Below are 21,972 nucleotides of genomic sequence, written 5' to 3' on the forward strand. Positions count from 1 at the left end.
GTTTTTTCATCAAATTGATCTGGTTAGGCCGTACTCAAGAAACTTTTTTTGTTATTGTGTTAAATATCTTTTGATGTTGTTAATCTCTGTAAAGATGGTGATGTAGTTAAATCACTTAGTTTTACAGCATAAGATCATTAGTTCGATCCTCGCTACTTCTATGTTTTAAAGGGTTCGGTGACCATGCCATAACATCCTTAAAATCTTTATGTAAACATTATTACTTTTGGCATGTTTTAAATCATTAAATTGATTTTGTCATTTTTTCCCATCGCATTGTTGTAATATTAATTGTATATTGTATTTATTATTTACTTTTATCAATGTGCGAAAAACCAAAATAAAAAAAAACAGTTGAGTAAGGCTATATGGTAAGAACTTTTGCCTAGCTTAAAGTTTATCAGCAGATTAATTATTGGACAATTATAATCAATAATATTCCAACTACCAAAGAAAACTCGAGACTGGGTCGGGGTAACAAATGTCACTCTATGTTTAAAATGTAAAGCAACCTTTCTACAGCGACAATGTATATATCGAAATTAATATTTTCTTAGAATTAACTGTTTATTAATTTATTATTAAACTTTTTAAAAGTAAAGTACTGTTATTTTTGGCTAAAGTTACTGTACACTTATACCAAAAATTAAAAAAAAGATTTTTCAATTTGTTAAACCACCTACTACTTGCAATGAATTTTATTTATTTTTTTTTATAAATTTCTAAACTAAATCGGGTAAAAATTAAAAAGTTTTTGTTAAATTTTTTTTAGTGGAGATGGTGTAAGGCAATGTGCTAAATCTATATTTCAAAACTATGGAGAAGATTTTGGAGACAGTTTAATGACGGTTGAAAATGATGCTGTCTCTCCAACAACTTAGTAAATATAATGTTTATTAATTAACTATATAACAATGCTTTTGCAGTTGTTAGAATAAAAAGTTTTAATTTTAAGAATCACTCTTTAAGATTTATTTAAATTAATGTCATTGACGTACCTTTTTTTCCAACCCAGTCCTGAGTTGCCTGTGGCAGTTTGGGATATTATAAAATATAATTGCCGATATTGCTGATTAAGGGCCGGTTTAACAGGAGTTTGTGCTGTTTATAGCGCCTTACTCAAGGGTTCTACAGCACGAGGTCACTGGGGGCCGAACCCACAACTTCATGTAGTGTAGAAAGTGTTCTTACCACTACACAATGCTGCCTTTTAAAAACCAGTTGTGTGGTGTGAAGGTTAGAACACTTTGCTTCACATAATGAGGTCAATGGTTTAATTCCCAGTGCTTCTATGTTGTAGCATTCTTAAGTAAGGCACTATAAACACTACAAACTCTTGTTAAGCTTAAAACCAACCAACCAGTTAGTTATTTGACAGAATGCTCAATAATATTCAAAATTAACAAAGGCCACTTAAGGCCAGGTTTTGGTAACAAATGTCTTGTAGTTTTTTTTTTTAGTCTTGTAGTTTATCTTCCCAAATTAATAAAAATATATAGCCTACCAAAAAAAAAGAAAATTCAACGAAATTTAAAAAAATTGTATTTTAGTTTGGACTATGGCATTCCATTTGGTGGGCAGTCATTTAATTCCATCAGATCCACTTCAAACGGCCTTATAAGTTTGGGCGATGGTTTTTATTGGGCTAATTCATTGTCTACTCCAGGCTCAGATGGTTTGGACATCAACTTGGCTTTAATTGCACCATTTTGGGATAATTTTGATCCCAATCCAGCAAATAATGGTCGTGTTTATTACCAGGTATTATTATAACTAATAAAAAAAAAAAAATTAACATTAAAAAAAATGGGTTTGGTAACCATATTATATATTTTGCCATATTATATGTAAAGTTAGGTATAATGTTTAATTAGACAAGTTTCAAATTATTACTTGATTTTGTCATTTTTTTACTGCATTATTGTAAAGTTAATTGTAAATTTTTTTATTGACGCTTTAAATTATACATAAAAAATTTAAATGAATATTAAAAAAATTTTAAACAGAAATTTAAAAAAAAAATTTAAATAGAATTTTTTTATTTAAAAAAAAAAAGAATTTTTAAATAGAAATTTTTTTAGTTATAAAGCCTAACCTAATATGACATTTTCTTTTTTTGTATCATAAACCTTCATAAAAAAGTAAAATATAGTAATCATTTACTTTATTAATAATATAGGCCTATTTATATAATATCTTTTTTGTTATCTTTATTTATATTTTTAATCTGTATTTACAGGCTGTAGATAAAATACGCTCCTCTGCCTTAAATGCCAATCAAGAACAACTATTTACTTATGTAAAAAGTCAAGTTGAAAGTGAATTTGAAATTATGAATTTTGATCCAATATTTGTTTACAAAGTGACGTGGGCAGAAGTTACAATGTCTCCTTACCAAAGCACTGGATTCACTGATTTTGTAAGTTATTTATTTCATATATCTTTATCCTCAATACGGAAAGACCCAACTTTACAGCTTAAGAATAGAGTAACAGTTGTTACTCCAACCAGGTCTTGAGTTGCCTTTGACAGTTTAGGATATTGATTATATTGCTAGATAATGAATCAGTTAATTTTTTTACTTGAAATAAGTTACCAATGTTGACAGCACCTTATTGAAAGACATCATGGTATTAAAACAGTGGGAATTGAATTTAAGACCTAGGTCCAGGGTTCAATCACCACTACTCTCACGCTGTAGCACCTTCATGTAAAGCACTATAAACACCATAAACTCCTGCTGAGCCATCACTTAATCAGCAGTTTGATTGTCGGGCAATTATAATCTATAATATTCCAAACTACCGAGAGCAACTCGAGACTGGGTTGGAGTAATGGTTGTCACTCTATGTTTAGGTCATGAAGTCGACTTTTCCACATGGAAAATAAATAAATATAAAATAAAAAAATATATATATATATTTAGGGAAAATTATTAAAAATACACTTTATTTTTGCAGCCCAACACATTTCAAGCTTTTGTAACTACAGATGGCTGTAACACTTATGCAATATTTTTGTACATGGAATTTGAATTTACATGGGATATTAGCAAAAGGTTTATTAACAATGGTATTATTGGATATACTAACGGTGCCGATCTAACTTTTTTGGAAGTACAAGGAAATTATAGACCTGATAACAGAACCCAGAGAAACTGTAAGTTATGACTAAATTTAAAAAAAAAAAATTTTTTAAATTATAGCCTTTAATATATATATATATATTATTTTTTTTATCTCAAAAATTCCATTTTTAACCTATACAAGTTATTACTTTTTTGTTTTGTTTGGATTTATTTATCTTTGGTGTGGGAAGGTTAATTTTACTGCCTAAACATAGAATAACATTTTTCTTAAGTTAACTTCGGTAGCCTAGAGTATTATGGTGTAGTGGTAAGAACACTTGCTACACAACCATGAGGTCGCGGGTTTAATTCCCACTGCTTTTATGCTGTAGCGCCCTTGAGTAAGGCATTATAAACTGTATGAACTCCTGCTGATCCAGCACTTCAGCAGCATAATTACAGGGCAATTTTAATTTATAATATCCCAAACTGCTACAGGCAACTCTAGACTGGGTTGGAGTAACTGATGTTACTCTATGTTTAGGTCGCGCATTCGACTTTCCCACATCGAGGATAAAGTTGTATCCAAAAAAAAATATTTATATATATTAATTTAGTTGCCTGATAATTTTTCGCTTTTTTGGGCTTAGTAGTGTAACTTAATAGCGCTTCAAAATTGAAGCAGTAAAAATCAAACCCATAACTTCATGTAGTGAAGCCAAGTGTTCTTTCCACTATTCTACACTGCTGGTTTAATATATTTTTTATTGTTTTTTAGCTGGTACCAAGAAAGGTCAGTATTTTTACCATCTAACTCCAGACAGCCTAACATCAACTCAACAAGCTGGTTGTGGGTGTCTGCAGTGGTACAATAAAGACATTGCTACTAGTTACACGCCTTCTGATATTGCCTGCCCCTGTACTTTAATTCAAGCTGTTTTCGACCCCCGCTTCTCGAACTCTGTTGATTATTATTTGAGGCTTATTAATAGATTCTATGCTGATGGGGGATTTAACACGGAAAATACAATGCTTTGGGATGACCTAGACTTTGGTATTTATTTTATTTTTTTTATTTAAAAAGATTTTGTTGAATTTTTAATAGAATAATTAAAGTAAAAATTAGTTTATTTTTTACCAAGAGTAGAATGTAAAAACATTGAAAAGTATGTGTATTTTTATACATAATTAAAGTTACTTTTTAAATTTAAATTCAATTTATTTTTCCACAATAATTCAACTATTATAAATAACACTAAAACAAATACTTTTACAAATTTTTCTATTTCATCAACGTTTTATATTTTTTATATTTATTTATCCTCGACGTGTGATGGTTAACTTTACGATCCAAACATAGAGTAACATCAGTTACCTCGACCCAGTCTCGAGTTGTCTTTGGCAGATTGGGATATTACTGATTATAATTGTCTTCTAGTTATAAGCTGTTGATTAGGTATTGGCTTAGCAGGAGTTCATACAGTTTATAGCACCTTACATAATGAAACTAAAGCATGAGAGCCACGGGGATCAAACCCAGGACCTCATGTAGTAGGCCAAGTGTGCTGACCACTACATCATACTACCGGTAAGTTTGTAACTAATAAATGTTCTTTTTTAGCTTCGGAAACGTGTTTTCAGCCAAAATTGGGAACTGGGCCAAGATGTTGTTATCTTCCTGGTTCTTCGTTTCAAAATTCCTGGTTTGCGAACGTTTATTTCGGTGCTTTTGTGCCTGGCATATTTTTTAGTCGACAGGAAAGATATCAGATACCGTTGTTTAACAATTTTGGTCAATTCTTCGCTTACACTAACTCAGCAGAATTTCAGGAACAGTTTAATAATTCAAGAGGTAAGAAATATTAAGTTTAGTGACTATATCATATTACAATATACCATTGTTACATAAACACTAATGTTTATGGCATGTTTTAAATCATGAAATTGATTTTTTTTTTTCCTTTAAATTAATGTAGCATACTAAAATTTTTTTACATTCATAGATGCATAAACCCCTATATAAAATTTATTAAAAATATAAATATAAAATGTTGTATATAAATATTGTGATTATATGTGTAGGCGATATCAAGCTTTATAATTAAACAGTTTAAAAACAATTTAAAAAATTAAACAAAATATAAATTTATTTCACATTCTTTTCATTTTAATTTGTGGCTTTAAAAAAATATTTTGTTTAGTGAAACCTCGTTTTTTATTATAAATAGTTGGTTACATTTCGAGTATAAACCTAACATCTAGTGTATTGCTTTTATAACAAAAAAATTAAAAATGTTAAGGCATATTAACAAGAACTAGTTATTTTAATATTTCTTCATTCTTTTTACTTAAGAAAATTAAAAGGGGTGGGAATCGAACCCAAGGCCACATGCAATAAACCCAAGTTTCTAATCATTAAACAACGTTGCCAGTCCTAACTTCATAATCCACGAAAAAAATTTTTGTCACAAATTTTAATATGATAATCTCAATAATTAATATTGTTATAGATAATGATTTATTACCGAGAAGACAATGTTGTGTAGAAAGTGGATTTTCAGGCTACTGCAACTTATATTCACAAAGAAGACCTGCAGCTTCATGTTTAGGTTACAGACCTTTATTACCAAGTAAGGTTTTGTTTTTTATTCTGTTCAAAAATATTTTGTTTTTATTAATTTTATTAAGCTAGTTTATTAATAACTTTTAGGTTTAGATTTTGCCGTTTTATGTTTTTTGGTTAAAATCACAAGTTCACTAGACCTTTTTCTATATTTTATAATTTTTTTCTGTAGTACCATATACTAGTAAATAACATCCTTGTAGGATTCATTTAATCCTTTTGGCCAGTTGTTTTTCGGCTATAATAGGCTCGGCAGCGTGGTGTAGTGGTAGGAACACTTGCTACATCACCATGAGGTCGTGGGTTCAATCTCCAATGCTCTCATGCTGTATGGTGCCCTTGAGTAAAGCGCTATAAATATAAACTCCTCATAAGCCAGCACTTAATCAGCAGTATAATTACCGGTCAATTATACTCTGTAATATCTTAAACTGCTAAAGGCAACTCGAGACTGGGTTGGAGTAACTGATGTTACTCTATGTTTAGGTCGCACATTTGACATCAAAGATAAAGAATTAAAAAAAATAGATATACATTTTGCTTTATTATATGTATAGATTATTTACTAAAAAAAACAGTAATTATGCAAAACTGTTCGGTATTGTAGTATACTACAAACCGAATGGTTTCGGGTTTGAGCCACACCAATGCCACACTACATGCCTTTAACCCTGACACTTACAGATAGTTCAAACATATTAAAAAACAAACCCTTTTTCAATAAAAAAAAATTTTTTTTTACACAAACCTATCACCTTAAGGTGTTGCAGGAAAAAAATGTATAAGCTAGTTATATAAAACTGTTCAATCTTGTTAAGGCTTTTTCTGGGGGGACCCTCACATAACAACGCTTGACGGGCAACTTTATACTTTTAACGGATTGGGTGAATATCACATGACATACGCACCGGGAATTTTTATTTTTCAATGTCGAACTAGAAGAGTTACCAAAGAAGATGGAACTGAGACTTTTGCGACTGGGTTTTCGGCATTCGCGGCTCAAGATATAGCTAACCCGTCAGGAAGGGTAACTAAAATAAATTTTTTTGTATATTTTTAATCCTAAATCATGGTCTCAACATAAAGTTAAGTTTGTTACTTCGACCTAGTCTCGAGTTAACCTTTTTATTAAATTATTCATTATAATTGCCTGATGAATAATCTGCTACTTAGTTTTAGGCTCAGCAGGAGTTCATATTGTTTATAGTGCCTTACTAAAGGGGACCACAGCATAAAAATAGTTGGGACCAAACTAAAGACTACTTGTAGAAAGTCAAGTGCTCTTACCACTACATCATGCCATTGACTCATAAAATTTTTACAAAAAAAATTGGATTCTACAAAATTACCTTTTTTACTTTTTTAATAAATGCTATTTAACTTAAAATTTGTTGTTTCAGTTTCAAGTTGAGATAGATGACAGTGTTATGGATGGGACTGGAATTAAAATATTAGTTGATGGAGTTGAACCAATGTTGACCCCAAGTAAGTTGTAAAAATTAAGTATTTTACAATCCCATTTGCTAAAAAATGTTAAATATTTTTTGTATAAATTTTTTTTTTGATGCGTTAAGGCTGGCATAATGGACCTAAAATAAAGTAACAGTTACTAGTTTAATTCGGTTTAAATTACTTGTTGCAATTTGGGATATTATTGTTTTTTTTGTCAGATAAACAAATTTTTGATTATATTTTGCCTCCGCAGAAGTTTATATCATTTATAGGACTTTACTTCTATTATAAATACAGTAGGAATCGAACCCAAGACTTCAAGTAGTCAAAGAAACTGTTCTTACCACTAAATACATTTACTTTATTAACATATTAAATTTCATAAATCTTAAAATTTTACTAATAGGGCATTATTCTTACTGTAAGACCTTATGCATTATAACCATATTTCTTTAAAAATATTTTTTTTATTTTTTTAGTGATTGCCAATGTTGTTGCAAACATCACAATTTCAATGGAAAATGGGACTTACACTGCTACATTTCCGAGCGGTTCATCTTTAAGTTTAAGCGCAGCAAACTTTTTATTTTCAGTACAAGCAACCTTTGACACTGGTACACTAATGGGTCAAATTAAAGGCCTATTTGGTGAGTCAAATAAATTTATTTGACAATTTTTTTTCAGTTTTACATCTGAGTGAATTTCATAAAGTTAAAAAAAGATATATTTAAAAAGTTATCAGAATTGAGATTGTCCTAGTTAATTGATGATAATATAAAATCTTTGATTTTAACAAATATGCAAGTTTAAAGCAACAATACTTACCTATATTAAAAAAAGAGGCTCTGTTATTTTAGCTTGTTTTATTGTAATATCTAGCCCACCCTACGGTCTAAATTTTAATTGTTGTATTATGGTTGCAACTTATAACTTATATTTTTCAGTGATAATTTACCAGCGCACTTTACAAACGACAGTTTTATTTATTTTGTAGGTCTATAAAATGGACAAACATATTTATTAATATAATTACTAAGCTCTATTATATACACAAATATATATAGACTTAGTAATATAAAGATTTTATCTATAACTAATCATTTATTTTTAAGATAAATACATATGATTTAATAATATATTGTATTCAATAGCTCTTAACTATTGGTTTTTAAATTAAAAAAAAACGTGCTGTTAAAAGTATTATCATAATCTTTTTAAGGTTTTAAATTTTAACTACTGTTTCACTAAACAAATTTTTTGTATTTGTTTAAAGGGACTTGGGATAATAATAAGGAAGACGATTTTGAATTCAGAAATGGTTCAGTTATTGATTACAACACTTTAATTCCTACCGAAAACATAAACATATTAAACGGAACTTTGTTGGAACGACCAATTTTCAGCTTTGGAGAATCATGTAATTAATTTAATTTCAAATAATAAAACTATAATTTTATAATTGGAAAATATACAAAATTATTTTTTTAAAGTTTGATTAAATTTTTTTGGTTAAATTGAATCGTTTAATTTATGTAAAGTAGGTTTTACTATAATTAACTTTTAACCTAATATAATTAATTTGTAGTGCAACAGTTAAAAACTTTATACTAATGTTAGGTTACTGCAGATGGTACTAACTTTTGTTTTGTTAGGGGTTAAAGTTTAAAAGTATTTTTAGGGGTGATTTTGGGTCACTGCTTTAAGATACTAGCTCTTGTCTTAATCTATTAACCTAAGTTTGTTTAGTTATTATAATTAGATATCAAAAAATTAAAACCATTTTTATCACATTAAAACTTTTAATTTTTTCTAGGGCGTGTTCTGGAAAATGAAAGTATATTTGACTACGGTACCGGCAACTACTCACTTTACAACCCAGTCAATTCTCCTGATCCCCCATTTTTAGAAGATTTAGTATCTGCTCAAATTGGGACAGCTTCTTTTAATGAAACTGTCACTAGTTGTACTGTTAATAATGTTATTTCAACAACATGTTTATATGATACACTTACTACAAACAGAAGCGATATTGGGCAGAATACTTTAGAGCAGGCAATGTCATCTGCAGAAGCTATGGGCAATATTGGTTTGTGCTAATTTTTGTAAAAAATTTTTAGTGTTAGAAATTATTTCTATTTTGGTACCATATAAATAAGAATTATGTAAAACATTAAACCTGCAATATTAGTTATAAACTTTATAATGTAACTTGGTATATTAAACATAAATTATGCAACTGGGTTCGAACTATAAAAAATTATTTTAAAAATATTTATGAAATGAAAACTCTTTTTGGCATATTGTTGTTAAGTAAACACCAAAGCGTAAAATTATGAGTTTAGTTCACACTGTAAATTTTAGGGTTTGGTAAAGTAAATTACCCAATGTATTTACTCATTTATTGAAAATTAAATGATCAAATGAACACATTTTGAAAACCAAAATTTTAAAAATATTATTTTACTAAATAAAGGTCAAGTTTTTTGTAAAGTTAAAGGGCAATTTTCAGAGAATTAGGGTAACCAATTTTAGAAATGCCCTAATGTTGGTAAAATAGAGTTTTCAGGCATTTAATTTTTGGTCAAATTTTTATTTCATAAACTGATTTTTAGTGATAAGACAGTAATCTGTTTAAGTTGGCTGTGACTTCCTTACGTTAAACACAAAAAATAGGAACAAATTTTACACATCTACAAATTATTTTTCTAGACAACAACCCTCCCAACATCACAGTCAGTGGAGAGTTTTTTGTGGATGGTTTTTTCCGAGCTAAAGTTGGTGAAGCAAGAATGATAATGGTTGAGGGTTCTGATATAGATGAAGGGGACACAGTTACTTTGTCAATAAGAATGGATAACTCTATTACTGGAATATCTCTTGCTGGTAAAAATATTGTAAATTGTGTTTTAGGAATTTTTTTATTGACAAAATGTTAATAGGCTAATTAATGTACTTGTAAGATTTGATATTATAGTCTTAGTTTTTACTTTAAAAAGTGGAATCTTTTGGTATAACAATATATAATAAGTTAGTGGACAATATATATCTATGAATATATGTTTAATTTATAAAGGTAACAAAAAAATACTGTTAGTGGTTTGCAGGTTAATTATCACATATTTAGTTGTAAGTTGTTACCATATTACGACAATTAAAATGCAGCTTTTAAGGCAGGCAGTTGATTAGGTCACCTTAAATATCATCTAGAATTTAACTGTAAATATTGTCATGATCATATAAACATATTAATTAGAACAAAACTGCAAGCAAAAACTGCATTTGGTTAACAGAACCTAAAAATTGAAAAATTAATTGCCAGATTTGTAAATAAAAAAGTTTAAATTATTTTATTTCTAAACATCAATAAGTAAGAGTTTTTGCCTTGTAGAGGGTATTAGTATATCCAAAGCTTTAAATAAACAGTATAAGTATATATGAAAGCCATTAATAGCAATAACATATAAATATAAAAAAAATTTAATGAAATCTTTTTTTTAAAGATGGTATAATATCTTGGACCCCAAGTGCTTCTGTATTAGCCAACATCTCACCAACATCGGCATTATATGTTGAAGCTATTGACAGCAGAACTAGCGATAGTTCAAAACTGGTTCCGATAAGACTTTGTGTTTGTGAAAATAACGGCACTTGTATTTGGGACAGTATGATGGACACATCAGTTTCTGAAAACATCATAGTAATTATTTTATTTTTTAGTTTAGAAAGTAGTGTTTTGGGCAATTTTTGCTGGCAGTAACTTAAGGCTTATTAAGTTTACTTTTTTTTATTTGTAATTTTAATGGCTAGGTCACATTTTTACCAATTTTCCAAAGTAACTGTTCAAATTTTCTAATCATATTTTTGACAATTTTTTTATAGTACCCAATTATATATTTTCATAATAACCAATTATATTTTAAAGAACACTTTAACATGTAAGCAGTGGTGATCAAACTTAGGACCTCAGGTGTTAATGTTCATTATCATAACCACTGCCATATAAATAGAATATAAATAAAATAAAAATAAAGTTTAAAACGATAAATTTATATTAACAACAGATAGTAAGATGTGAATGTACTGAAGCGTATAGTGGTTTGAATTGTTCAGAAGATAGAAATGAATGCGATCAAACAGCTTGTTACGTCGGGGTAAATTGCACTGATAACCCAGCCCCAATGACCGGATTTATGTGTGACCCTTGCCCAATGGGGACTGTGGGTAAGTTATAACTGTTATATTTATATAATGAGGCTGATGGACAATTTAAATATGTATGTTCAATTTATATGCTTACAAAATAATTATATGTAGATATTATAAAACATTATAGAACTATGAAATTTTTTAAATCTTGACGAAATAAAATATCAAATATATAATTTTAATAAATGTTATTTTTAATATTTAAAAAAAAAACTTATATTTTTGGGTATAACTTGAAACTTTTTTTACAAGGTAATGGTCAAAATTGTACATTAATTGATCGTTGTGACCCAAACCCATGCGATCAAATGTGTTCATTTGACATAAATGGGTTTACCTGTGCTTGTACTGGGGGCTATACTCTTGTAAACGAAACAATTTGTGAAGATATTAATGAATGTATGGATTCAACTTCTTGTAGTGGTGTGGCTAATAGTGAATGTAGAAACACTGTTGGAAGTTTTAGGTATGTGTACTTAATTTTGTTTTATTTTAGGCATTTGGTAAATGCAGAAAGAAGTAAATTGTTGTAATTTTTATTTCTAGTGCACTAATATTTTACATTTTCAAAAAACTACTAAAGTTATTTAACTTGTTATTATTAAACTATATATACAAATTTTATACAATATTACTGAAAGTTACTTTTTCATTTTGGAATAATAATTAATATGAAATTTGTTATAGGGCTATTATATGAAAGAAGGTTTTTAAGTATTATTAACTTTTCTGCCATTTTTTGTATAAATTTCTCGGTATATAAAAGCTTTCGTTCTCCATTTACCACAACTTTTTATTTTTCTGTAGTTGCGATTGTATATCAGGCTACGAACAAGTAGGTAAACTGTGTATTGACATAAATGAATGCAATCAATCAAATGCTTGCACTGCAAGATCTACTTGCTTTAATCTTGGTGGATCATATAATTGTATATGTAGAGAAGGATATGGCAGGTAAATATTTTATTATATATTTATTCAACCTTGATGTAGTAAGATCGATTTTACAACCTAAACACAGAGTAACATCAGTTACCCCAACCCAGTCTCAAGTAGCCTTTGGTAGTTTGAGATATTGTAGATTATATTCTCTAATAATATAGCTGTCAATTAAGTATTCAGTCAGCAGGAGTTTGTACCATTTATAGCAACTTAAATAAGGAAGTTACAGCATTAGAGCAGTGGGAATCAAACTCTAAACCTTATGTAGTGAGGCCCATTTTTCTGACCACAACACTATGCTGCTGATTTAATAATATTTTTAACGTGATTTTATACTATATCCAATATTTACTTCAAATAATTTTTTAGGACTGCCAATGCCTCATTACAGTCAGATTGTTTTGATGTAAATGAATGTGAGATAAATACTCACAATTGTAGTTCTGTTACTCAAGATTGTTTGAATTTGGAACCATATTTTATGTGTGATTGCCGGTAAGTTATTAATTATTTTTATTGCTTAGCATACAATTGTTTCTTTATAACAAATATACAACATTTTTAAAACTACATAATTTTTTTTAAAGAAAATTTTTTGGTCCCTTTTTTATTTTGCATTATTACTTGTTGTTTTTACCTAATAACCAAAAAAATGTAATTTTTTCGGTAATATTTAATTGTTAAAAATCATTTAAAACAACAATATTTATTACAACTGAATATTTACAACAAAACTGTTTTTTCAGATCTGGTTTTCAAAGCGTTGATGATGCTTGTATAGATATAGCAGAATGCTCTAACCCAGGGCTCAACAATTGTACAGAACCCACAATGATGTGTGTAGAACTGTATGGCAGTTTCAGATGCGATTGTGTTGCTGGCTATACAATGGTTGGAGAAGTAAGAAATTGTTTATTATTCCTTTTAAATTTGGCCAAAATTTAATAGTAATTGATATAAAAAAATTAGTTTTTTGGAAGCTCTGCAAAAATTATATTGTTTATTCCGTTCTATTAGTTACATTACTACTTATTTGCGCAATAACCTAAACATCGCTTGTTAAAATGTAGTTGCAAGTAATATTTGCTTGGGATAATTTACCCAAGCACCAAAAATTGCATATTTTGACTATGAATTAGTTATACATATATTGGAAATCTAGCTTTGTTATATTTTAATATAAGTATATGCATTTTTTTTAAAAATTTTTACAACAATATTATTTTTTTATTAAAATTTTAAAATGATTTTACACAACATTTACTGTTGTTCTTTTATTAGGAATGTGTAGATATCAATGAATGTGTTAATGCAACAGTTTGTGAAGTTAACTCTCAATGTAACAATACCGAAGGGGGATTTCAATGCAATTGTAATCAAGGGTATGATAAGATTATGGGGTCTTGCCAAAATATAGGTAAAGTTTTGATTAATTTAGTAAATTTAATAAGTATAGGGAGTAAGTAAATAAATATGTTTTAGTGTATTTTTTATCAAAAAACTCTTTCTTGATAGTTTTATTTTATTTGAGTTTCAAAAGCTTATTTTTAATTAATAAATTAATTTATTACTATTAAACACACTTAACTTAGGACACCTAACTTAGCAACTAATTTTTATGATTTTATTCAGAATAATCCTTAACACATTTTATTATATAGATGAATGCAGTTTACCAGATACCCCTTGTGCAGTTACAGCTACATGCACAGACAACATCGGAAGTTTTGAATGCACTTGTAATGAAGGTTATAGTGGTAATGGCTTATCATGCAATGGTAAGTAACTTTAAAATTGGTATTTTTTATTTAGTGTATTTAGATACGCAGTATTGTTATAAATGGATGGCTTAGTCAATGCTTATACCTTATTAATTGTATGTATCTTTTTTAAGTTTTATCTAGAGTTATTTATTTTTTGTGTTTCTTATACATTGTCAAATTAGTAACAGAAAAAAGAATTAGTAACAGAAAAAAAAAGAGAAAAAGAAAAAAAAAAATTTTTAAATTTAGTATGTCGTGTTTTACAAAAACACTGTTTTTTGGCAAGAATGAAATACATAACTAAAATTTTGAAATTAACAACTTTTGTTGTTTTGCAGATATATTTGAATGCAGTAGTACTGACAATTGTCATGATACTTTAGCAACATGTACCAACCTGAATGGTTCTTTTATTTGCCAGTGTTTAGATGGTTATTCTGGAAATGGTGTTAATTGTTTTGGTATTTATTTAAACTACTATTTTTAGTGAATTTGTAGTTGCCCAATGATTTTATAAAAATGGTTTGTTGTAGATATTGATGAATGTTTAACAGCAAGTGACAATTGTCATAAAACTTTGGCAACATGTACAAACACAAATGGTTCATTTAGTTGCCAATGTTTAAATGGTTATACAGGAGATGGTATCAATTGTATTGGTAAAAATAAAAACTTGTTCTTTTAAAAGATTTATATTTTGCTTATTTCATGTTTTTATAGTTGTCTATATGGCATTATCTATCAAACCTTTTTTATTTAGATATTAATGAATGTTCAACAGCAAGTGACAATTGTCATGCAACTTGGGCAACATGTACAAATACAAATGGTTCATTTATTTGCCAATGTAAAAATGGTTATTCAGGAGATGGTCTTAACTGTTATGGTAAAAATGACACTGTGATAAATGAAACATTTCTAATTTCCTTTAAGATGTTTAAATTTTTATTTTTTTTTGGGTACTTATTTAGCTCAAATCATTAAACCTTTTTTTCTATTCAGATATCAATGAATGTTCAACAGAAAGTGACAATTGTCATGAAACTTGGGCAACATGTACAAACACAAATGGTTCATTTATTTGCCAATGTAATAATGGTTATACAGGAAATGGTGTTAATTGTATTGGTAAGAAATTAAAGTAATATATAAAAAGACTTTGTGCTTTTGTTATTTTACGTAAAATAACATTTTAAAATCATTTTCATAATTTGTTTCAACATAATTTTTTTCTATACAGATATTGATGAATGTTTAACAGCAAGTAACGATTGTCATAAAACTTGGGCAACATGTACAAACACAAATGGTTCATTTAATTGTCAGTGTGATGATGGTTTTTCTGGAAATGGTGTTAATTGTTTTGGTATAATTTTTTGCATTTTGTTTATTTAAAAAAAATATTTATTATTTTGTATCTTTAAAACTATAGTTGTAATGATTTTTTAAAATATTAGTTTGGTTTAGATTTGATTTTTTAAAAGATTGTGAATTATTTATGCTATTTCTTGTTAATACTATTTACTTTTGTTTTTATAAATTGAATGGCTGATTTTGATAAACTATTTGTCTTTTAAATAACATAAATTATATTAAAATGTTTTTAGACATTATTGAATGTAATTTAATGAGTGACAATTGTCATGAAACTTGGGCAACATGTTTAAATACAAATGGTTCATTTATTTGCCAATGCTTGGATGGGTATTCTGGAAATGGGGTTAATTGTTATGGTATGAGTGTTAAAATATTTAAATAAACTTTTTTGTTTCAGTATATATTCGTTATAAAAATCTGATTTAGAAGTTTTTTATAGAATTCATTACAACATTTTTTTGATTTAGATATTGATGAATGTGCAACAGCAAGTGACAATTGTCATGAAACTTGGGCAACATGTACCAATACGAATGGTTCATTTATTTGCCAATGTGGCAATGGTTATTCAGGAGATGGTGTTAATTGTTATGGTAAGATGTTTAAAAAAACTTTTCAGTTTAATATTTTTAATTTAAAATGTGAATTAAAAGTTGGTCTATAACTTGTTTAAACAAAATTGTTTTTGTATTCAGATATTGATGAATGTTCAACAGCAAGTGACAATTGTCATGAAATTTGGGCAACATGTACAAATACCAATGGTTCTTTTAGTTGTCAATGCTTAGATGGTTATTCAGGAGATGGTGTCAATTGTAACGGTAAAAACAAAAAACCAAATCTATTAAAAAATTTCGGATTTGTATATTAGTTGTTTAAATTTTTTTTAGATATCTATATGGGTTATTTCATTAAACCTTTTTGTATTTAGATATTGATGAATGTTCAGCAGAAATTGATAACTGTCATGAAACTTGGGCAACATGTACAAATACAAATGGTTCATTTAGTTGCCAGTGCTTGGATGGGTATTCTGGAAATGGTGTCAATTGTTTTGGTACTATTAATTGCATTTAATAAGCTTTTAATAAAATAGTCTTAAATTTGTATTTTTAAACTTTGGTGATTGGTGTTTAAACATAAACAAATAAATTTTAAAATTGATATTTTGCTAAAAGATTATAATTTATTATTTTTTTTTTGTTTTAAAAATTTATATTTTGTTTATTTTATTATGTTACCCTATTTTTATTATGATATACTGTTATATGTTTGAACATTTTTAGATTTAATTGAATGTAATATAACAAATAACAACTGTCAAGATACTCGGGCTGCATGTACAAATATAAATGGTTCATATATTTGCCAATGCCTGGATGGTTACTCTGGTGATGGTGTTAATTGTGTTGGTGCGCATATAAAAATTTTATTAATATAAAACTTTGCAAATTTGTTTTTTAGTATAAATTTAATTTTAATTTTTTTTATTATTTCTTTTATTTATAACTTTTTAGATATTGATGAATGTTCAACAGGAATTCACAATTGCCATGTAAATTGGGCAACATGTACAAATACTAATGGTTCATTTAGTTGCCAATGTTTAAATGCTTATACAGGAGATGGTGTTAATTGTATTGGTAAGAAACTATAATAATTTATAAAGATATTGTATCCTTAATATTTTAACTGCAATAAATTTTAAAAGTATCTGCATAATTTGTTTCAACATAATTTTTTATTATTCAGATAACGATGAATGTTCAACAGCAAGTGACAATTGTCATGAAACTTGGGCAACATGTACAAATACGAATGGTTCATTTATTTGCCAATGTTTAAATGGTTATACAGGAAATGGTGTTAATTGTATTGGTAAGAAAGTAAATTAATATATAAAAGATTTTTAAACATTGATATTTTAATTGAAATAAATTTTAAAAAGATCTACATAATTTGTTTTAACAACATTTTTTCTATTATTCAGATATTGATGAATGTTCAACAGCAAGTGACAATTGTCATGAAACTTGGGCAACATGTACAAACACAAATGGTTCATTTAGTTGCCAATGTAACAATGGTTATTCTGGAGATGGTGTTAATTGTGTCGGTAAGAAACTATAATAATTTCTATAAGATTACGTATCCTTGATATTTTAATTGAAATAAATTTTAAAATTATCTACATAATTTGTTTCAACATAATTTTTTATTATTCAGATATTAATGAATGTTCAACAACAAGTAACAATTGTCATGAAACTTGGGCAACATGTACAAATACGAATGGTTCATTTAGTTGTCAATGTTTAAATGGTTATACAGGAGATGGTGTTAATTGTATTGGTAAGAAAGTACAACATTATATACAAGATTTTAAAACTTTAATATTTTAATTAAATTTATATTTAAAAGTATGTACAATAATATGTTTTAACATAACTTTCTTCTATGTAGATTTTGATGAATGTTCAACAGCAAGTGACAATTGTCATGAAACTTGGGCAACATGTTCAAACACAAATGGTTCATTTATTTGCCAATGTGGCAATGGTTATTCAGGAGATGGTGTTAATTGTTATGGTAAGATGTGTAAAAAAACTTTTCAGTTTAATATTTTTAATTTAAAATGTGAATTAAAAGTTAGTCTATAACTTGTTTAAACAAAATTGTTTTTGTATTCAGATATTGATGAATGTTCAACAGCAAGTGACAATTGTCATGAAATTTGGGCAACATGTACAAATACCAATGGTTCTTTTAGTTGTCAATGCTTAGATGGTTATTCAGGAGATGGTGTCAATTGTAACGGTAAAAACAAAAAACCAAATCTATTAAAAAATTTCGGATTTGTATATTAGTTGTTTAAATTTTTTTTAGATATCTATATGGGTTATTTCATTAAACCTTTTTGTATTTAGATATTGATGAATGTTCAGCAGAAATTGATAACTGTCATGAAACTTGGGCAACATGTACAAATACAAATGGTTCATTTAGTTGCCAGTGCTTGGATGGGTATTCTGGAAATGGTGTCAATTGTTTTGGTACTATTAATTGCATTTAATAAGCTTTTAATAAAATAGTCTTAAATTTGTATTTTTAAACTTTGGTGATTGGTGTTTAAACATAAACAAATAAATTTTAAAATTGATATTTTGCTAAAAGATTATAATTTATTATTTTTTTTTTGTTTTAAAAATTTATATTTTGTTTATTTTATTATGTTACCCTATTTTTATTATGATATACTGTTATATGTTTGAACATTTTTAGATTTAATTGAATGTAATATAACAAATAACAACTGTCAAGATACTCGGGCTGCATGTACAAATATAAATGGTTCATATATTTGCCAATGCCTGGATGGTTACTCTGGTGATGGTGTTAATTGTGTTGGTGCGCATATAAAAATTTTATTAATATAAAACTTTGCAAATTTGGTTTTTAGTATAGATTTAATTTTAATATTTTTTATTATTTCTTTTATTTGTAACTTTTTAGATATAGATGAATGTTCAACAGGAATTCACAATTGCCATGTAAATTGGGCAACATGTACAAATACTAATGGTTCATTTAGTTGCCAATGTTTAAATGGTTATACTGGAGATGGTGGTAATTGTATTGGTAAGAAACTATAATAAATTTTAAAAGATATCAAATGCTTGATGTTTTAATTAAGATAAATTTTAAAGGTATTTACATAATTTGTTTCAACCTAATTTTTTATTATTCAGATTTTGATGAATGTTCAACAGAAAGTGACAATTGTCATGAAACTTGGGCAACATGTTCAAATACAAATGGGTCTTTTATTTGCCAATGCTTAGATGGGTATTCTGGAAATGGGGTTGATTGTTATGGTAAGAGTGTTAAAATATTTAAATAACTCTTTTAATATCTTTGTTTTAAAAATCTGATTTAAAAGTTTTTCATAAAATTTACTTAACATATTTTTTATTCAGATATTGATGAATGTTCAACCACTACTGACAATTGTCATGAAACTTGGGCAACATGTACAAACACAAATGGTTCATTTATTTGCCAATGTTTAAATGGTTATACAGGAAATGGTGTTAATTGTATTGGTAAGAAAGTATGATAATTTATAAATAATTTTTTAACTTTGATATTTTTAATTAAAATGAATTTTGAAATCATTTATTTAATTTGTTTTAACATAGTTCTTTTCTATTTAGATATTAATGAATGTTCAACAGCAAGTGACAATTGTCATGAAACTTGGGCAACATGTACAAATACAAATGGTTCATTTATTTGCCAATGTTTAAATGGTTATACAGGAGATGGTGTTAATTGTATAGGTAAGAAACTATAATAATTTATAAAGATATTGTGTCCTTAATATTTTAACTGCAATAAATTTTAAAAGTATCTACATAATTTGTTTCAACATAATTTTTTATTATTCAGATAACGATGAATGTTCAACAGAAAGTGACAATTGTCATGAAACTTGGGCAACATGTACAAACACAAATGGTTCATTTAATTGTCAGTGTGATGATGGTTTTTCTGGAAATGGTGTTAATTGTTTTGGTATAATTTTTTGCATTTAGTTTATTTAAAAAAAATATTTATTATTTTGTATCTTTAAAACTATAGTTGTAATGATTTTTTAAAATATTAGTTTGGTTTAGATTTGATTTTTTAAAAGATTGTAAATTATTTATGCTATTTAATACTATTTACTTTTGTTTTTATAAATTGAATGGCTGATTTTGATAAACTATTTGCTTTTTAAATAACATAAATTATATTAAAATGTTTTTAGACATTATTGAATGTAATTTAATGAGTGACAATTGTCATGAAACTTGGGCAACATGTTCAAATACAAATGGTTCATTTATTTGCCAATGTTTGGATGGGTATTCTGGAAATGGGGTTAATTGTTATGGTATGAGTGTTAAAATATTTAAATAAACTTTTCTGTTTTAGTATAAATTCGTTATAAAAATCTGATTTAGAAGTTTTTTATAGAATTCATTACAACATTTTTTTGATTTAGATATTGATGAATGTTCAACAGCAAGTGACAATTGTCATGAAACTTGGGCAACTTGTACCAATACGAATGGTTCATTTATTTGCCAATGTAGCTATGGTTATTCAGGAAATGGTGTAAATTGTTATGGTAAGATGTGTAAAAAAACTTTTCAGTTTAATATTTTTAATTTAAAATGTGAATTAAAAGTTAGTCTATAATTTGTTTAAAAAAAATTGTTTTTGTATTCAGATATTGATGAATGTTCAACAGAAAGTGACAATTGTCATGAAATTTGGGCAACATGTACAAATACAAATGGTTCTTTTAGTTGTCAATGCTTAGATGGTTATTCAGGAGATGGTGTCAATTGTAACGGTAAAAACAAAAAACCAAATCTATTAAAAAATTTCGGATTTGCATATTAGTTGTTTAAATTTTTTTTAGATATCTATATGGGTTATTTCATTAAACCTTTTTGTATTTAGATATTGATGAATGTTCAGCAGAAATTGATAACTGTCATGAAACTTGGGCAACATGTACAAATACAAATGGTTCATTTAGTTGCCAGTGCTTGGATGGGTATTCTGGAAATGGTGTCAATTGTTTTGGTACCATTAATTGCATTTAATAAGCTTTTAATAAAATAGTCTTAAATTTGTATTTTCAAACTTTGGTGATTGGTGTTTATACATAAACAAATAAATTTTAAAATTGATATTTTGCTAAAAGATTATAATTTATTATTTTTTTTTGTTTTAAAAATTTATATTTTGTTTATTTTATTATGTTACTCTATTTTTATTATGATATACTGTTTTATGTTTAAACATTTTTAGATTTAATTGAATGTAATATAACAAATAACAACTGTCAAGATACTCGGGCTGCATGTACAAATATAAATGGTTCATATACTTGCCAATGTTTAGATGGTTACTCTGGTGATGGTGTTAATTGTTTTGGTGCGCATATAAACATTTTATTAATATAAAGCTTTGCAAATTTGGTTTTTAGTATAAATTTAATTTTAATTTTTTTTATTATTTCTTTTATTTATAACTTTTTAGATATTGATGAATGTTCAACAGGAATTCACAATTGCCATGTAAATTGGGCAACATGTACAAATACTAATGGTTCATTTAGTTGCCAATGTTTAAATGCTTATACAGGAGATGGTGTTAATTGTATTGGTAAGAAACTATAATAATTTATAAAGATATTGTATTCTTAATATTTTAACTGCAATAAATTTTAAAAGTATCTGCATAATTTGTTTCAACATAATTTTTTATTATTCAGATAACGATGAATGTTTAAGAGCAAGTGACAATTGTCATGAAACTTGGGCAACATGTACAAATACGAATGGTTCATTTATTTGCCAATGTTTAAATGGTTATACAGGAAATGGGGTTAATTGTATTGGTAAGAAAGTAAATTAATATATAAAAGATTTTTTAACATTGATATTTTAATTGAAATAAATTTTAAAAAGATCTACATAATTTGT

At 27.2% G+C, this 21,972-nt stretch overlaps 1 protein-coding gene across 1 annotated transcript in view; it reads left to right on the top strand.

The window, feature by feature from the left end:
* The window catches only part of LOC145751923 (uncharacterized), a 43,283-nt gene that overhangs the window by 5,657 nt on the left and 15,654 nt on the right, over window positions 1–21,972 (top strand). The window contains exons 8-55 of the mRNA XM_082568078.1: window positions 773–880; window positions 1,551–1,761; window positions 2,240–2,419; window positions 2,961–3,159; window positions 3,846–4,121; window positions 4,689–4,919; window positions 5,578–5,697; window positions 6,509–6,717; window positions 7,091–7,175; window positions 7,622–7,789; window positions 8,416–8,559; window positions 8,956–9,228; window positions 9,852–10,025; window positions 10,643–10,839; window positions 11,204–11,363; window positions 11,601–11,814; window positions 12,156–12,302; window positions 12,660–12,785; window positions 13,037–13,190; window positions 13,572–13,707; window positions 13,952–14,068; window positions 14,392–14,514; window positions 14,587–14,712; window positions 14,814–14,939; window positions 15,056–15,181; window positions 15,294–15,419; window positions 15,661–15,786; window positions 15,898–16,023; window positions 16,126–16,251; window positions 16,362–16,487; window positions 17,421–17,546; window positions 17,657–17,782; window positions 17,894–18,019; window positions 18,122–18,247; window positions 18,358–18,483; window positions 18,713–18,838; window positions 18,944–19,069; window positions 19,180–19,305; window positions 19,408–19,533; window positions 19,645–19,770; window positions 19,880–20,005; window positions 20,241–20,366; window positions 20,478–20,603; window positions 20,706–20,831; window positions 20,942–21,067; window positions 21,296–21,421; window positions 21,527–21,652; window positions 21,762–21,887. Of these exons, the coding sequence (XP_082424204.1) occupies window positions 773–880; window positions 1,551–1,761; window positions 2,240–2,419; window positions 2,961–3,159; window positions 3,846–4,121; window positions 4,689–4,919; window positions 5,578–5,697; window positions 6,509–6,717; window positions 7,091–7,175; window positions 7,622–7,789; window positions 8,416–8,559; window positions 8,956–9,228; window positions 9,852–10,025; window positions 10,643–10,839; window positions 11,204–11,363; window positions 11,601–11,814; window positions 12,156–12,302; window positions 12,660–12,785; window positions 13,037–13,190; window positions 13,572–13,707; window positions 13,952–14,068; window positions 14,392–14,514; window positions 14,587–14,712; window positions 14,814–14,939; window positions 15,056–15,181; window positions 15,294–15,419; window positions 15,661–15,786; window positions 15,898–16,023; window positions 16,126–16,251; window positions 16,362–16,487; window positions 17,421–17,546; window positions 17,657–17,782; window positions 17,894–18,019; window positions 18,122–18,247; window positions 18,358–18,483; window positions 18,713–18,838; window positions 18,944–19,069; window positions 19,180–19,305; window positions 19,408–19,533; window positions 19,645–19,770; window positions 19,880–20,005; window positions 20,241–20,366; window positions 20,478–20,603; window positions 20,706–20,831; window positions 20,942–21,067; window positions 21,296–21,421; window positions 21,527–21,652; window positions 21,762–21,887 (7,028 nt within the window). The remainder of the gene's footprint in view (window positions 1–772; window positions 881–1,550; window positions 1,762–2,239; window positions 2,420–2,960; window positions 3,160–3,845; window positions 4,122–4,688; window positions 4,920–5,577; window positions 5,698–6,508; window positions 6,718–7,090; window positions 7,176–7,621; window positions 7,790–8,415; window positions 8,560–8,955; window positions 9,229–9,851; window positions 10,026–10,642; window positions 10,840–11,203; window positions 11,364–11,600; window positions 11,815–12,155; window positions 12,303–12,659; window positions 12,786–13,036; window positions 13,191–13,571; window positions 13,708–13,951; window positions 14,069–14,391; window positions 14,515–14,586; window positions 14,713–14,813; window positions 14,940–15,055; window positions 15,182–15,293; window positions 15,420–15,660; window positions 15,787–15,897; window positions 16,024–16,125; window positions 16,252–16,361; window positions 16,488–17,420; window positions 17,547–17,656; window positions 17,783–17,893; window positions 18,020–18,121; window positions 18,248–18,357; window positions 18,484–18,712; window positions 18,839–18,943; window positions 19,070–19,179; window positions 19,306–19,407; window positions 19,534–19,644; window positions 19,771–19,879; window positions 20,006–20,240; window positions 20,367–20,477; window positions 20,604–20,705; window positions 20,832–20,941; window positions 21,068–21,295; window positions 21,422–21,526; window positions 21,653–21,761; window positions 21,888–21,972) is intronic.

This window comes from Corella eumyota, chromosome 5, assembly GCF_963082875.1.
Source record: "Corella eumyota chromosome 5, kaCorEumy4.1, whole genome shotgun sequence".
Classification (NCBI taxonomy): domain Eukaryota; kingdom Metazoa; phylum Chordata; class Ascidiacea; order Phlebobranchia; family Corellidae; genus Corella; species Corella eumyota.